The 16,120-nt window shown below is 45.5% G+C and overlaps 1 protein-coding gene across 7 annotated transcripts in view; it reads right to left on the bottom strand.

The window, feature by feature from the left end:
• Positions 1-16,120, bottom strand: part of USP54 (ubiquitin specific peptidase 54) — a 2,840,272-nt gene that overhangs the window by 1,257,476 nt on the left and 1,566,676 nt on the right. For all 7 annotated transcript variants that reach the window (XM_069610693.1, XM_069610692.1, XM_069610695.1 and 4 more), the window contains one exon: positions 5,301-5,535. In XM_069610693.1, coding sequence (XP_069466794.1) covers positions 5,301-5,535 — 235 coding nt within the window. The remainder of the gene's footprint in view (positions 1-5,300; positions 5,536-16,120) is intronic.

Here is a 16,120-nt window from a genome sequence, read left to right as displayed (position 1 = left end):
CCCAATCCTTGTATCTCAACCTCTCAGAAGCCATGCGTGAAGGTTGAGTATGTTGACCTCTGGATGGAGAACGTGACCTCCCTCTTGCGAGAGAAGATCCTCTCTTTTTGGAAGACGTATTGGAGGGCAGATGGACATGTCGAGAAGGTCTGGGTACCACGTTCTCCTGGCCAAATACGGGGCAATTAGGATCATGGTTTTCCTGAACTTTCTCAACCTCCTGATTACCTGAGGGATCACAGCGACTGGAGGGAACGCATATAGAAGAGGAAATTCCCACTCTACTACAAATGTGTCTCCTAGAGCTCCTCTCGGTGGAAATTCCCTTGAGCAGTACAGGTCGCAAACAGATCCACTTGAGGGGTTCCCCAAAGGGCGAAGATCTCCATAAGGACTTCCTGAGCTATCTCTCACTCGTGAGAGACTGTGCTCTGCCTGCTCAGAGCGTCCGCCGCTGTGTTTTGCTCTCCTGCTAGGTGAATGGCAGATAGAGAGATCCCTTCTTGTATTGCCCAGAACCAGAGCTGCATTGTCTCTCTGCACAGTGGCAGTGACCCTACTCCTCCTCTCTTGTTGAGGTAGTACATGGCCACTGTGTTGTCCGTCATGATCAGGACATTCTTTCCCCGTACAGAGGGCAGGAAGGCCTTCAGCGCTAGTCTGATCGCCCTCAGCTCCAAAAGTTTGATGTGTAGTCTACACTCCGATGGAGACCAACGACCGCTGATTGTCAGATCGTTGGTGTGGGCTCCCCACCCTCGAGTGAGGCGTCCGTCACTACAGTGATCTCCGGCCATGGCTGCCAAAAAGATTGTCCCTTGAGGATGTGTTCTTTGCAAACCCACCATTGTAGGTCCTGAGCTACTTTGGTTGGAACTTGTAAGAGATCTGTCATTTCCCCTGAAAATTGGGACCATTGAGTCCTGAGGGCCCATTGAAGGGATCTCATCCTCAATCTGGCCTCTGGCACCAGAAAAATGAAGGATGCCATGAGGCCGAGCAACCTGAGAAAATCGAAGGACGGTAGATACTGGGCATTCTGGAATTTTGTCACCATCTGCAGAATGTGGTGAGCTCTCTCTTCGGGAGGCGAGGCTTTACCCGAACGAGTATCCAAGACTGCTCCTATAAACTGGAGCTTCTGTGATGGTATCATGTTTGACTTTTTTAAATTCAGAGAAAACCCTAGTTTGTGAAGGAAGTGGCAAGTCTTGGATAGATGATCCTGGACTTGTTCTGGAGAACGTGCCCTGATCATCCAATCATCCAAATAGGGGTAGACATGAATCCCCCCTCTTCTGAGACTCGCTGCCACTACCGCCATCAACTTGGTGAAAACTCTTGGGGCGGAGGTCAACCCGAAAGGCAGAACTCGAAACTGATAGTGAGAGTTGCCAATCGCGAACCTCAGGTACTTTCTGTGCTTGAGATGGATTGGCACATGAAAGTAAGCATCCTGAAGGTCCAATGATACCAACCAGTCTTGAAGTTGGAGAGCCTGAAGGATCTGAGAAAGAGTGACCATCTTGAACTTGTCCTTCCTGAGGAACTTGTTCAAGTTTCTCAAGTCCAAGATGGGTCTCAGTCCTCTGTCCTTCTTTGGAATGAGAAAATATGGGGAATACCAACCCGTGTTCCTCTCCGCCACAGGTACATGTTCTATTGCACCTTTCTGTAGCTGGGTTAAAACTTCCTGCAACAGGAGCGGGTCTGGATTTTTGGTAGAGTTGTATTCCGGTGGGTGATTGAGTTTTCTTTAGAAAAGGAAGGCAGTAACCTTGGGATACTGTTTCCAGTGCCCAAACATCTGAAGTAATGCCCCGCCATTCTTTCAGATGCTGTGAGATCCTGCCTCCCACTGGGGTCTTGTGAGTCAAAACCTCAGAGAGGTTTTGCGGCAGCTCCAGCAGCGGCTGAAGGGACAGATGCTGCTGCTGGGGCAGATCTAGCGCCTCTTCCTCGCCCCTGAGGAAATTTTCTTTGCCCCCTTTGATTGGCCTGTCCCCTTCCTCTCCCAAATGATGAGTAAAAACGAAAGGGACGACCCCTCCAGGAAGATGAGCCTGTGTAGGGGCGTTGCTGAAGTTGTCGTATAGCGGTACTAAGTGACTTTGCGCTGCCTTGGAGGTCTGCAGCTTCTCCAAACTTTCATCCGCCTTGCTGCCAAACCACCTCGAGCCATCAAATGGCATGTTAAGGAGTCTAGATTGAACATCTGGTGCAAAACCTGACTTCCTTAGCCACGCAAATCTGTGTAGCACTGCGCTAGACGCCATGGACCTGCTGATACTGTCAGAAGTGTCCAAACCTGCTTGAAGGCATTCTGCCGAGGCCTCCTGACCATCCTTATTTATGGATAGGAAACCATCACGTTCCTCTCCTTCCGGGATGTGTTGAGCTGCCGCTGACATGCAGTCCCACAGAGTATAATTAAATCTAGCCAATGTACAAGATACATTGGTAGACTTCAGAGCCATGCTCCCTGATGTAAAGATCTTTTTCGACCAAGTATCTATTTTCTTGTCATCCCTATCAGGGGGAATAGTGGGGTATGCAGCATTTTTTGTTGATGTGGCTGTCAGACTCTCAGGAGAAGGATGTTTACTCAAATACTCTGGGTCAGAGTTACAAGGTCTGTATTTTGCCACATATTTTTTATTTACTGCTGGACTAGATTCCGGTCTTTCCCAAGCAGCATTTACTCTCGTTTGCAGGGCAATATGAAAAGGAAGTATGGGGTCTGGTTAAGGACCTCCTGACAAAATATCTGTCATGTCATCATCCTGGTATACAGGTGCATTATTATCCCACCCCATAAACTCTGTTACTCTATTCATGAGTTTTCTTTAACCCAGATCAGCATGTTCTGCTGGATCTGGTCTCTCAAATTCATATTCAGGAGATGTGTCTATTCCACTTGCAGACTGTAAACATTCATACAAATCCTGCATTTTTGATTGAGGATTTATTAATTCCTCTGGAACATCTCTTGTCCCATATTTTACCCCTGCTGATGTAACCTCAGGTTCATCTTGTTCTTCATATTCTTCATTTTCTGATGACATTTCTCCATATACAGATGACATAGTATGGAAAAAATCATGTCTGTTTTCAGGGTGAAATATTTTTTCAGGAATATGTTTCAACCCTGGTGTCGACGTCGACAGAAGCGTTGATGGCATCGAAGTCATGGCCGTTACCTTCGAAGAAATCTTCGAGGTCGTCAATAAAATATTCGACGTGACTTTTTTCTGTTGGGTCGTCGACCCTTTAAACTCGACAGCCTTCGACAGAGGCTTCGAAGATGTTTTCGTCGAAGTCTTTTATGACTTATCGACGTTGAAAGTCTTTTTCGTAGAGTCTGTCTTTTTAGGTGTCTGGGAAGAGTCCCTAGAAGACACCCTCGACAATTTCTTGTCGGACTTCTTAGTTTTAGACCTTCCTCTGTCACTTTTGTGACTAGAGGCATGACCTTCAACAGACATTTTTTAGGGGGTCTGGGCCGCGTTCTCAAAAATTTTCATCATGGACTCTCTAAATGCTTCCCACTTTTTAGGGGAGTCGTGTTTAGTTGGACAAGTAATAACTTCCTCCGAAGTCGAGGAAGAAGAAGAAGAGGGAGATCCGTGTCGTCTCTTTTTCGCCTTTTTGGACGAAGAAGAAGAGGACTTCCTTGATCTACTCCTCGATCGTGATTTTTTTTGGTGTTTTGCCGAAGACTCAGCCCAGTCTTTCTTCCCTCTTGAAGAAAACTTCGAGGATTCCTCCCCTACCGCCAGTTTACCTTGTCTTTCTTTCAAGGCCTTGTGGGTCATGGATTGGCACGAACCGCAGTCATCGATCCGATGTTCGGACCCGAGACACCAGAGGCAGTTACGGTGAGGGTCGGTCAGCGACATTTATCTGCCGCACCTTAGACACTTCTTAAACCCCGTTTTCGGAGTAGATGGGTTCGAGGAAGACAACATAATCGCTTAAGACTGAAACGCCATTTTATTTCGATCCAAAGCGAAGCTAACGGAAAAACGGAACTGAGGCCAACGGACGCGCTCGAGACATTTATACTACGGATGACGTCGACACTCGACGGATGCCGCCGAGGGACATCGATGCCGTCGCTTCGAGTGGAGCGCCCTCTGGTGGACAGAGAAAAAATTTCCGAAGCAGCAAAGCTGAAGGTAAGGATATATCTAAGATGAGGAATACGTGGGAGGACACAATCCATTCAAATGTGTATATATTAGTAGTGAATGTTTTAGTGTTTCATTTCTGTGTGTCCTTAAAAGAACCTTCCACCAATCTCACACCCTCTTAAGTCTAAGTCTTACTGTTCGGTCACACTACCCAGAGAGAATTTGGCTAGACCTTAGTGTTTGTCCCTGTTCCTCAGAATAGAGTGGCCTCTCAGACTCTGTCCACAGGGCCGATTATAAATATCCACCTTAAAAACTGTATTACCAAAGACCTTACTACTCCAACTTTGAAATAAAATATGAGCTAATGCAAGATAGTCAACACTGAAAGGCAGCATAATTTTCCCAAATATCAGGAGGTCAAGCAAAAGGCATATCCAATTTTCTGTGTGTGAAGTGTAGTGATGTGATTTCCTTCAAAGTAAATATGAAATCCTATGACTTGAATTTCAGAACTAGAACCACTCTAAAGTTAAAGAATGTCCAATAATTACAATCAAGCACCTATTGTAGCCTTCCAACATAAAAAGGTGAGCGTGCAACCTGCATGGCTATAACCTTTTCAGAACAGAACCAGACAAGGCTTGGCAACATCTTAGATGAACATTCTTGTTTGAAGAAAAAATTGTGCAAGACAAAAGTATGCAAGAAGATTGTTATACTCTAGCAAAACATCCTTAACCTGATTTACAAGGCGATGTACATCATGTTATGCAAATACTGCAATGAATAGTTCTCAGACCATAAAGAAGAACACAAAAAATTCTGATAAAGACCAAACACAAAAATAACTTTCAAAGTAAACTGACAAAACTAATGACACAATAATTGGGGAGCTGCCCATCAAAGGACACTGCTGGAATAAGTGTAAAGAGGACATACCCATGCGTACAAGAAAACAATTGAAAAGCTATTTGCAGGTGACTAAGAGCATCTGAGAGCATCTCCCCCAAAGAATCCTTCTCACCCATTACCTAAATCTTTATTGGCCAGTAATCAGAGACTCTCACAATCAGATGTATATTGTTTCCCCACATTCCTTACTCTTCTCTTTGTAACCCATAATGAAGCCTTTAAAGTAAGAAGAATGTTGGGGCGGGGGATTACCTGTAATTGTTTGTGCTCTCAGACAGGGGCATATCCATACTGACTGGGCTGCTGCTGTTGCGCTCACTGCTTTCGTAGCCGGACTCCATTCTCTGGATCAGGCGAGGCTGCTGCTGCTCGATTATTTGATGGGCTCCCCGGCCAACAACCCAGCTCTTGTACCTGAGGCCATACTGGCTTTCTTGGATTTCTGGAGCAGCAGGTTCCCGCAGATCATTCTGGGTTAGCTCCTTCGCTGTTATGGGAAGGCAAATTAACTTAGAATACATCAAAGAATCTTTGAGCATTACTGCTTTTAAGAAGCATTGTGAAAATGATATCCTTTTCAAGTGTTTCTGGAGCGTTCAATAGCATACAATTAATGGGAACGGCAGGATGACAGAACACATGTATTTGAAAGACAAAACTACAGATAAAAACAAACCGGAATATGTAGAACACCTTGCTTAAGGAGTGACCAATGTGCTGAAAACAAATGTAGTTTGATGAACAGAGCCTTGAAGCGATGATCTGCTTAGGATAGAAAATACAGCAGATACTGATTTTGCAATGTAAGTAGAAAAAGGGAATCAAGAGCTCAAAACATTACTGTAGCTAAAGACTGTCTGTTTCAGTCACTGACAGAGTAGAAAACATATTTTTGTGGTTTCAAAAACAGGACTTAAATAATTCTTAGAAATCCCTAAGCAACGTGTTTTAATTTCAGGCCAACACAAGAAACGTTCTGAGGGCCTAACTATCTTCTAACAATGCAAATGGATATTTCTCCTCTGTGAAAAGTACTGTGATCTAAAATGTGCCTGTAGGCCCTCCCGAGTGGGCACCATCCCATAGAAAAGGTTATTTGGCCATGTTCGTTGTCGGTAGAGGGGCTCCCAGACCTTTTTTGAATTTGTGGGAACTTGGGGTTTCACCCTAAATTACCCAGGGTAATCCAGATTGGGACCACTTGCTCACTGTGTTTAGCGAGGCACAGCTTCACCCCAATGATGAAACCCAACTAAAACAAAACATTTCTGGGGTTACTGTTGGTACTCTTGTTCAGAGAGTTGCCTAGCGTTTCGGTGCTGGACTGCCTAAGTGGGTGGCACCAGACTGATATGCAAATAGCTATTTAGCCTCTGTGTAAAGTACAGTAAACTAAAACATGGATGTAGACCCTCCCGAATGAACACCATTCCATAGAACAGTTTTTTTGGCCGGGTTTGGTCTCGGTAGCGGGCCTCCCAGACCGTTTTCTGTATCTTCTAACATGGTTTCATACATAGTGAATGTTCCCAGTTTGTGCTAATGTATGATTTATAGCATTTCTAATGCAGTATTAGAGAATAACAGTCCACAAAGTATGTAGATGCAAACTATAACCGGATGTTAACAAAATAGTTAATTAGCAAAAGAAGTCAATCCATTTATTTTGGTCATCATTGGGAACAAAACATGTATTGACTGGAACTTCGATTTCTCATTTGGAAAGATTGATGAGCTTGAGGTTCTTCATAAGCTGTGCAGCCACATATGAAAATTACATTTTTTCTTTAAAAAGGGATGCATATGTACATAAAATACCTTCAAGTGTCAGTAAATTAACTTAGATTCATACTATTGCCAAATGTTAGCTTGGCGAAACTGGCAGTTCCAACACATTTTCATTGTATTGTGATTATAACCAATAGGTCTATTAATCCAATCAGAGTTCTCAAGATCAGTATAGTAATCTCACAAGTCAAGTAGCTTTGGGACACAACACTCAAACTGCTATTCCGAATTGAATTCATATGACATGCTTCTTAGTAAGAAAAGTATCTTTGAGTTACTTCAAGTAGGCACATCGTAATAAGTTTGTTTTTCTTTAGCAGGTTCCTCGTGTTCACCAAATGTTAAAAAAAATATATATATGCTGTATGTGTTTGGGGTGGATGGTGTAGGTTAAAGGGAGGTTTTGGGGGGACCCACAAATAAAACAATTAAAAAAAAGAAATCAGTGAAAAGGACCGAGCAAAGGTGCATGAAGAAAGTGCACATGAGGAACAGACAATGAGCAATAAAATGTAGAACTAGGTACATACCCCATTCTAACAGCACACAAAGCCCACTTCAGAGTCTTTATACTGCTAGTCCGAAAATGATTATAAGTATGACTACTGTGTCCTCTATGCTAAAAGCTATTTTGATAATCAGTTGCGAAATTTACCACACTGTCACTTTTTAGTTAAGGACGGTGTTGCCTGGTGTCTGAAGGTCAAAAGTCTGTCCTTTTCATTGAAATGCCATGGCTTTCAAAAGGAGACATTTTCGAGGGACGGAGAACACCCGATTCGGAGTCGGGGATGTGGTGAGAGTGCAAGAAAGCAACCAGTGAGCTCGGGGAAATGGTCTGTACCCTGAAGCAATGTCGGGCACGGCATCAGAAACCCTAGACAGTGGGGCTGGGGTCAGGGACCCAGATGTACGTGCAGTACGAACCTGGGGAAGGCCAAGAAGGGAAGCCAAAATGGCACTGCATGCTAAAGAAAGTCCTGGCAGGAGAGCATACCAGGCAAAGCCAAGTGTTTAAAGTGGATTGCAGTGAATGTGGAAAGGAACCTGGCAGGAGAGTATACCAGGTGTTTGAGAGTATGGGACCTGCACCAATATTGGATCAAGGAACTATATGAAAGAACCTGGCAGGGGAGTATACCAGGTGTTTTGTGAGTCAGAGAATCCCAAGGAAGATTCATGCCCTTAGGACTTTTGGATTATTGTGAACGTCAAAAGGACCTGGGGAAAGGAGCCATTTGCCCAGGAAAAAATTGCAACACCAAGAGGAGGGGGGTTATCCTCTGGAGCTATAAAGTACTTGGTCATTCTTTTGATTTGTTTGTTTAGGTGCAGAGAAACCTGGGGAAGGGAGTCATTTCATAGAACTGTGAACATTATCCATTTGGAACTTTTGTTAGATTTGTACCTTTTTGTGGAACTTGAACATGTGCACACTTTTCAAACCAGAGGCATTACCCTTGGCACCTTAGATTTATTTTTAGAGTGTTAGGGCCAGGATAGTATTCGGACATAGGACATTTTTGCTTTGGACATCTTGATGCAGGACAAGCCTTTACGTTTTGGTTGAGGTAGGGAAATATCTCCAAGATTAAAGACAATGAGTCATTTTCCAACCCCTTTATTATTTAATAAAAGTTTATGGCAAACACCATGAGTCCTCTGGTTCCGTGTCTCATTCCTGGCTCCTGCCACAAGGAAGAAACTGTTTTATTTAACAAAAACAGCTTGGAGAAAAAACAGACAGCTCCGTGGAACTGAACGGGAAACCATTTTCTCAACTTGCCACTTCTGGGCTACATGCTTTAAAGCGGAAATAACAAAGTTTATGGCAAACACCATGAGTCCTCTGTGTCCATGTCTCATTCCTGGCTCCTGCCACAAGGAAGAAACTGTTTTATTTAACAAAAACAGCTCGGAGAAAAAACAGACAGCTCTGTGGAACTGAGCGGGAAACCATTTTCTCAACTTGCCACTTCTGGGCTACATGCTTTAAAATACAATTGCAACAATTAGTATAATTCTAACATGTTGATTGGCTGCTCATTGTCAACCCCTTAAAGAGCCCCATAGGTTAAACAAGCCAATTGGAGGTTTTATTTTTCACACCATTAAGAAGTACTGCCCCATGATGACACCATACTCTACTGGGCAGCACAAAATTTGACCTACTGATTGGATGGCATCGTTCATAGCGCAAGATGATAAAATGCTTGATGCTAATTGGATCACTATGTTTGAGACAGCGCAGGCAGTACCACCTCACCAAAACCGACAAATTATATTATGTATGAACATCAGCCAGGGCAAAACTATGTTGCAGTCTGTGAATGCATCATGAAGCAAGACACACGCAACAGATTCAAAGTTCAAACAGAAATGTTTTATTAACTCAAATGTCAGGATGGTTGAAGGCCCAACTTGCCCTATACTAAGGTGGGATTGCCCAACCTAAAGAAACTAAGGAAAGTCTGAGTCAGAAAGTTCACATTAAAAGTCTGTCTGTGTCCAAAACCTAAACCTGCCCTCATAACTAAAGCTAACCAATGTGTAGGGATGTCAGCAATAAAATAAATTGTGTTCTAAATAAGGTTTGGAGCTTCTTCCAGCTCCTGGCTTACTTTTCAGCTACCCTTCCTCAAGTTCAAGATAGTTCCACAAATGTCTCAGGGTTCCCTTCCCCAAGTTCAAAATAGTTCCACAACACCTTGGGGTTCTCTTCCCCAAGTTCAAGACAGTTCCACAAAGCATCGGGGTTCTCTTCCCCAGGTTTAAGACAGTTCAACAAAGTCTCGGGATTCCCTTTCCCAAGTTCAGCTTGTCACCTTGTACTTCTTCTCAATCCTGCAATGTTCGAAAACAGCTCCAGACCAACATTATACTGCTGGATTCTTTCTCAACAGATCAATCAGATTGTTTTCTCTTATTTCACTTCAGCAACCTCTTTGGCTTTCACAATTGGGGTTTCCCCTGTATAGGCGCAGTTGTCAGACAACATGGTGCACGCACTAGAGGTTGCGCAACCGGGATCCCTAGGCCCTTTAGCCCACACATGTTCTTCTGTATCTGTGTGATAGTTCACAATCACTTGGCTTTTCCCTGTCAGCCTCCTTGTCAGCCTCTTGGCTTTGCCACAAGTGTTCTTTCCTTTGCCAGTCTCTTTCTCATAAAGAAAATGGGTATACCATGTCTCGCCTGTGGATAAAATTTCCCCAACCCCCAATTCCCAACTGTGAACAAGGCTCATGGTATCATTTGATCCCAGTTCCTACCATCCTGTTCCACTAACTACTGTAATATGGTTTTTAGGGTTTTATTAAATCTTTCCACAAGGCCAACTGTCTTGGGATGGATGATGCACTGATGTTTGTAGTCTGGTGATATGCAACAGTTGTTTAACTTCTCCAATAACTTTGCTCATTAAAATAGGGCCCTGGTCAGTTAAGATTTCCTTTGAAAACCCTATTCGGGAAAAGAAAGGGAGCCAGTGTTTTAGGATTTGTTGTGTTGTGTTGGCCCTCAGGGGAAAGGCCTCTCGATATTGTAAAGCTTAGTCTACAATTAACAGAATGTATTTATTTCCCAGTTTGGATGTTTTGATTGGGTGTCCATACCAATCCGGGAGAACGGAATCTCAATTATTGGTAGTGGATTTAAGGGAACGGGTGGTGGTGGTATACGACTGCTAGTCTTCTAGCAGATAAATGAAGATTTTAATGTCAGCATGGATTCCGGGACAGTTACATGTATTAGTTATTTGGGCCTGAGTTTTGGATTGTCCCAGATGCCCCCCCCCCCGTCAGATGTGAATGGGCTATCTCCAGGACCACCTGCTTGTAACTTTTAAGGACAACCAACTGTGTTTTTACTAAGTCCTCTGAAGTGGTGTCTCCTCTATATACAAGTCCATGTTTCAAAAAGAAAAAGGTTCCCCTTTATCACAACCCTCTGGCTCAGATAGGACTTATAAAAATGCTTCAGCTAGTAAGGCGCACAGGCTAGGTCTGTCTCAGGTTCTTCCTCTTTAGCTTTTCTGGGTTCAGGGTTGCGAGGGCCATGAGATGTTTCATCGGCCTCTTCAAAGCCTCAAGTTCCTCTATCGGTTCCCCCCTTCCTGGATTCCTCCTTAACCTTAGGGAACATTGCTTTCTCAAGCACCCCTTGAGCAATTGTATCCCCTTGATGAATTTGGAATGGGTCCTTCCCGTGATTTGTAACAACACCTTAACATCACCTCTAAAGTCTGGGTCTATAACTCCAACTAATATATCAATTCCAAACCTGCATGCCACCCCAGATTTGGGTGCTAGTCTGATGTTTCTATCAGGGGACAAAATTAATATCAAATCATTGGGTATCAGTCTCCTTTCACCAGGCTGAATAGTCTTGTCCCTACTGTTACAAATATCAAACCCAATTCCAGGGACCCCCAACTTGTATTAGTTGAGCCGCTTCCCACCCCTAACACTATTTGGGAAGGCATCATGAAGCAAGACACATACAACAGATTCAAAGTTCAAACAGAAATGTTTTATTATTAACTCAAATGTCAGGATGAGTGAAGGCTTAACTTGCCATATACTAAGGTGGGATTTCCCTACCTAGAGAAACTAAGGAAAGCCTGAGTCAGAAAGTTCAACATAAAAGTCTGTCTGTGTCCAAAACCTAGATTTGCCCTCACAATAAAGCTAAACAATGTTTAGGGATCTCAGCGATAAAAGAAATTTTGTTCCAAATAAGTTCTGAGCTTCTTCCAGACCCTGTCTCTTTTTCAACTTCCCTTCCCCAAGTTTAAAGTAGTTCCACAAAAGTCTTTGGGTACCCTTCCCCAAGTTCAAAACAATTCCACAAAGCCTCTGGGTTAAGATACTTCCACAAAGCTTCGGGACTCCCTTTCCCAAGTTCAGCTTGTCACCTAGTACTTATTCTCAATCTTTTAATGTTCAGAAACAGCTCCAGACCAACTTTATACTCCTTCTGGTTTCTTAACAGTACAATCAGATTGCCTTCTCCTGGTTCACTTCAGCAACCTCTTTAGTTTTCACAATTAGTGTCTCCCCGGTATAGGCACAGTTGTCGGACCACACTGTCCACCCACTACAGGCTGTGCAACCAGGAACCCTAGGCTCTCTAGCCCACACAGATTATTCTGTATCTGTACCTCTGTGATAATTCACAACAATCACATGACTTTTCCTTGTCAGCCTCTTGGCTTTGCCACAATGTATTCTTTCCTTTGCCAGTCTCTTGGCTTTGCCACATATAGTTCACTTCGTGGTGTCTTTGTCCCTTCACCACCTTGCTTTCATAATTTCTCCCAATCTTTATACTTGCTTTATAATGCATTTCATTCGGCTCGTGCTTTGCTTTCAATAGGCGTTACATGGGCGATACATGAATTTCACACAAACTTATCAGGTCATAGCTTTTTCAAAAGCCTTAATTTCATTCAGTCTTCTTTTAATCTGCTGCTTGCATTTTATATTGACGTTATTTTTCCTCTCAACCCATTGCTTTGGGTTTGTTTCCTCTTGCGCATACTTTTTGGTTCATTCGTCATCTATTTTGGCTTTCCCACAGCCTGCAGAAGCGCCCCGGTTGCAGTGCTCTTCCCTTTTCACTCACCGGTCCCTGGCGTCCCCTCCAGGCAGCTGTGCTTTCAGCTTCTGCTCTGCCGACACGCTCTCCTTGGTCTGCCAGCCCCGCTCGCACTTCACCTTCTCTTCGCTTCTTGCAGGCGGCTCTGCTTTCTCCCTGTGCAGGCTGTTGGTAACTCTGTTTCTTTCTTCTGTGTCCACAGCTCTGGCTGTGGACCTCCGACCAATGAGGCTTCCCCACCTGTGGCATTCTCGTGTCCCTTAGCTCCACGACTTCTTGGGGTCATCTGCCATGATCCTGGCTCACCTGTAGGACCCACCTGTCATGATCTCTGCTTCCAAAAGGTCAGGGTTTTCCCAACTCCCTTGGAAGCAGATCCATAACCCAGGTTCCGAGTGCCAACCAGTCCCAATTGGGACCTTTTGGACCCAGTCCTGGCGCCAGTGGCACCAGGCTCATAAATATGCCCAGTCCCAGCGCTGGAAGCGCCGGGCTCATAATGCTTGGGTGGACTTACCTGCAGCAGACCATGCTGCTTACTTGCCTGCCAGTTGAGTCTCTGATCCTCTTCTGTTTGGAACTACTTTTCCTGTTGGGTGGGGCAGGAGCCACTCCCTAGATTCAGAACACTGGAACTCTTCTGGAAAGCAGGAACTCTTTCCTTAGGCGTGGCTGTGGAAGGAGACACCTAAGCACTACAGGAGGCTATTTAAACCACACCCGATGGATGAATCTTGCTTTGCGTTATTCTGCATCCTCAGCAGCAGAACGCTCATCGTGTCTTCTGCATCTGATCCTGGGCCTAAGGAAAAAGGCTTACCATTCTGAATCCAGTCTTCAGCAACACCTATAAAGACAAGAAAGAACAGGTTAGCATTACGGTCTTCAGTGACAGCTCTTCACTTACCTGGTCCATCAGCTGTCACCAACGCCTCGCGCTGCATTCCGGCATCTGAAAGACAAAGGCTTACCTACTCTTCGTGCGCTCCGGAGGTCTTCACACTGCATTCCGGCATCTGAAAGACAAAAGCTTACCAACTCTTCGCATGCTCCGGAGGCCTTCGGCGCTGCATCCCGCATCTGAAAGACAAAACAAGGTGCGTTTAAAGACATTGGGGAACTTTAATACTCACGTGCCATTACTCCTTTCCACATCTAACCCAGTGGGTATTCCGGCACCCTGCAGCCGCCCCGAACTTGTACCTGCAAAATAAAAAGACAGTTAGAGCGCATCGTGAAGCAGGTAACAAGCGCTTACTTACGTGCTTCCAGGCGCTTCTATTCATCACAAGGGCTCCATCTTCAACTCACTTCAGCCCGCCATCCGCCATCACCGGAACCCTGCAAAACAAGAGACATCATTACTAAAGACTTTAAAGACATTAGAATTACTCGAAACTTACCGTTCGTGCAGTGAACGACGGACAGCAGTCCTCTGAAGTCAAGAGGCCTGCTCCCCTTATCCAGTGAAGAAACTGGTTACAGCACCCTGCCTCGAGGCAGATGGAGAGCACGACGTTCACTTACCTAAGGTGAGAGCGTTAACCTTTGGGGTTCTACAGGAGAAGAGAAAGGGAAGAAGAGAGAGACACTCAATAACCCAGTTCATTAATCCCACATTTTCTATCTGCAGACATCTTACCCTTCGAGCCAGACATACAGTGAACAGAGGTCCTGCCCAAAGAGCCAGCCGTGTGTTACACATCACCTTTGAAGATACGGTATACGCCCAGTCAAGACCGGCGCCTCTACGGGAATCAGGTGAGCGTTACACCACCTCGGCTGCCTCCTGGTATGCAGGATTCTCTCTCCAAGCCCACAAAGATCAGCCTCGGCTCTCTCTTGCTGCTCTCCTTTCTGCTGGACACTCTCCCTTCCATACACCTGCAACCACTTGGCAGGTTGCAGATGTGAGTCCATAATTGCAATTGCATGGACGTAATAAGTCAAGGACTCAGGGCATGCCTGACCTTTACAACACTCTGCAGGTCTCTTCCTCGTCTCAGTACTAGAGTGGTAAAATGACTTACTACTGTTCTCTACTCCTAGTCCCCTCTTCCTCGCCCCAGTCCTATAAGTGGTTTGAATTAGGGGAAATGAGGGGAGATGGTGTGCAATAACCCATAAAGGCCGGGGGAGAGTGAGGTTGGTTCTCAAAAGGAAAAGGGGGACACCATGTCTCGCCTGCGGATATCCTCTACCCAACCCCCAAGGACCCTCCATCCAGTTGATCCCGCCCCCTCACTTTTCCACCATCAGGGCCAGGATCCAAAAGCGATGGCCTATCCCTGCCCAGCAGAGAAGAGAATCCAAGGGGAGTAGGAGTGAGGATATCCTTGGGTCCCTCACAGCACCTGGAACACACCATCCCCTTCTCCCGATCGCATCCCCTCGTCCCTCGCCCCCTGCACCTGCTCACTCTGTACCCCTTGTTTTGATACATGTGGCCAACTTTGGGCCCGACCTTGTAGTTATCTTCTCACGATGCACAGCTGCCTGAAAAACCTGTGCCCAGCCCTGCTGCTAGAAATTAATTCCTTCCATTTATTTGTTCTACCACACACTTTTGTTCCTGATCCAAATGCCCTGTGGTCAATGTACGCACTGTTGCTCATTAATTGGACCCAGTTTGGCATCTCTTTTCAATCTGACATTCGCTCCATGAGCACCTCTGCCCCAACACTGAAAATACAATTCGGGGGTGGGGGGGGGGGGTTGCTTGGTAGTCGTCCAAGATGGCCGATCTCCTATGGAGCTCCAGAGCGCAAAGGATAAATGTGCTGGAATGAGGGGCCACAGGAGATAACTTCTCTGGGTTGACCACAGCAGCTACAGGCTGACAGCTGCTGAGGCTGAAAACTTGCAAGAGGATGCGGTTGTGGCTGGAGCGGCCCTGTCTGCTCGGAGCCCTAGCTGTGTCCACAGGAAGGGGTGGAGTGGCAGAGATGTCCATGGCCCTGCGCCCCTGTGACTGGGCCGCTCTCGGTGATAGTGGTCCAGGACACAGGCCTGGGGACTGCAACAGGCCACCCGAGAGGACTGGTACTTCTAAGACTTGGGCAAGAAGCAGCTTCTGCATTTCGTCTGTCGCTCTCAGCGGCCATTCCAAAGTGGGCAAAGCAACAGGATTGATGTCTGTAAATTGTAGGGTATCGAAAGAGGATAGTTTTGACCGTGGGCAAAGGGGATAACTGAGGGAAGGAAACCCCATAGGCAGCATTTGGACACCTGCAGAAAGATGGCATTTGGGAAGGGCAAGAAAAAAGAGAAGGTGGTGGACCCAGACCTTTTATCAGCTAAAAGAGCAGCGCATAAGCAAGGCTCGGTGAGTGACAAATCCTCCAGGCTCTCTCCTTCATCTTGTGACCCAGTGCTCACCAAGCTGGGTTGCACTGCAAATCGGTGTCGCACCTAGAAATGAAGCTCAACAAACTTACAGAGAAAGTGGCTCAGCTAGAGTCAAGGACATCCACCCTAGAACAGAAAATGTCAGAATTGGACAATCAATATAACCAATGTGTTCCAGCAGTGCAACGATTAACTGCAGAGAGCTGTACTCAGAGGATGCAGAGCCACAGAGAACAGACTGGAACTTCTCAAGAATCTGTCTTGGGCGACACAGCTGAGAATCTTTGGGGCTCCCTATGGGGGTTGCGAGAACCCTGAGGGTAGTCTCCCAGTAAGAC

Source organism: Ambystoma mexicanum, chromosome 8 (assembly GCF_040938575.1).
Source record: "Ambystoma mexicanum isolate Mex_15411 chromosome 8, UKY_AmexF1_1, whole genome shotgun sequence".
In the NCBI taxonomy this organism is placed as follows: Eukaryota; Metazoa; Chordata; class Amphibia; order Caudata; family Ambystomatidae; genus Ambystoma; species Ambystoma mexicanum.
The sequence above is the reverse complement of the archived record's forward strand: the minus strand, read 5'-3'. Positions and strand labels throughout refer to the sequence as shown.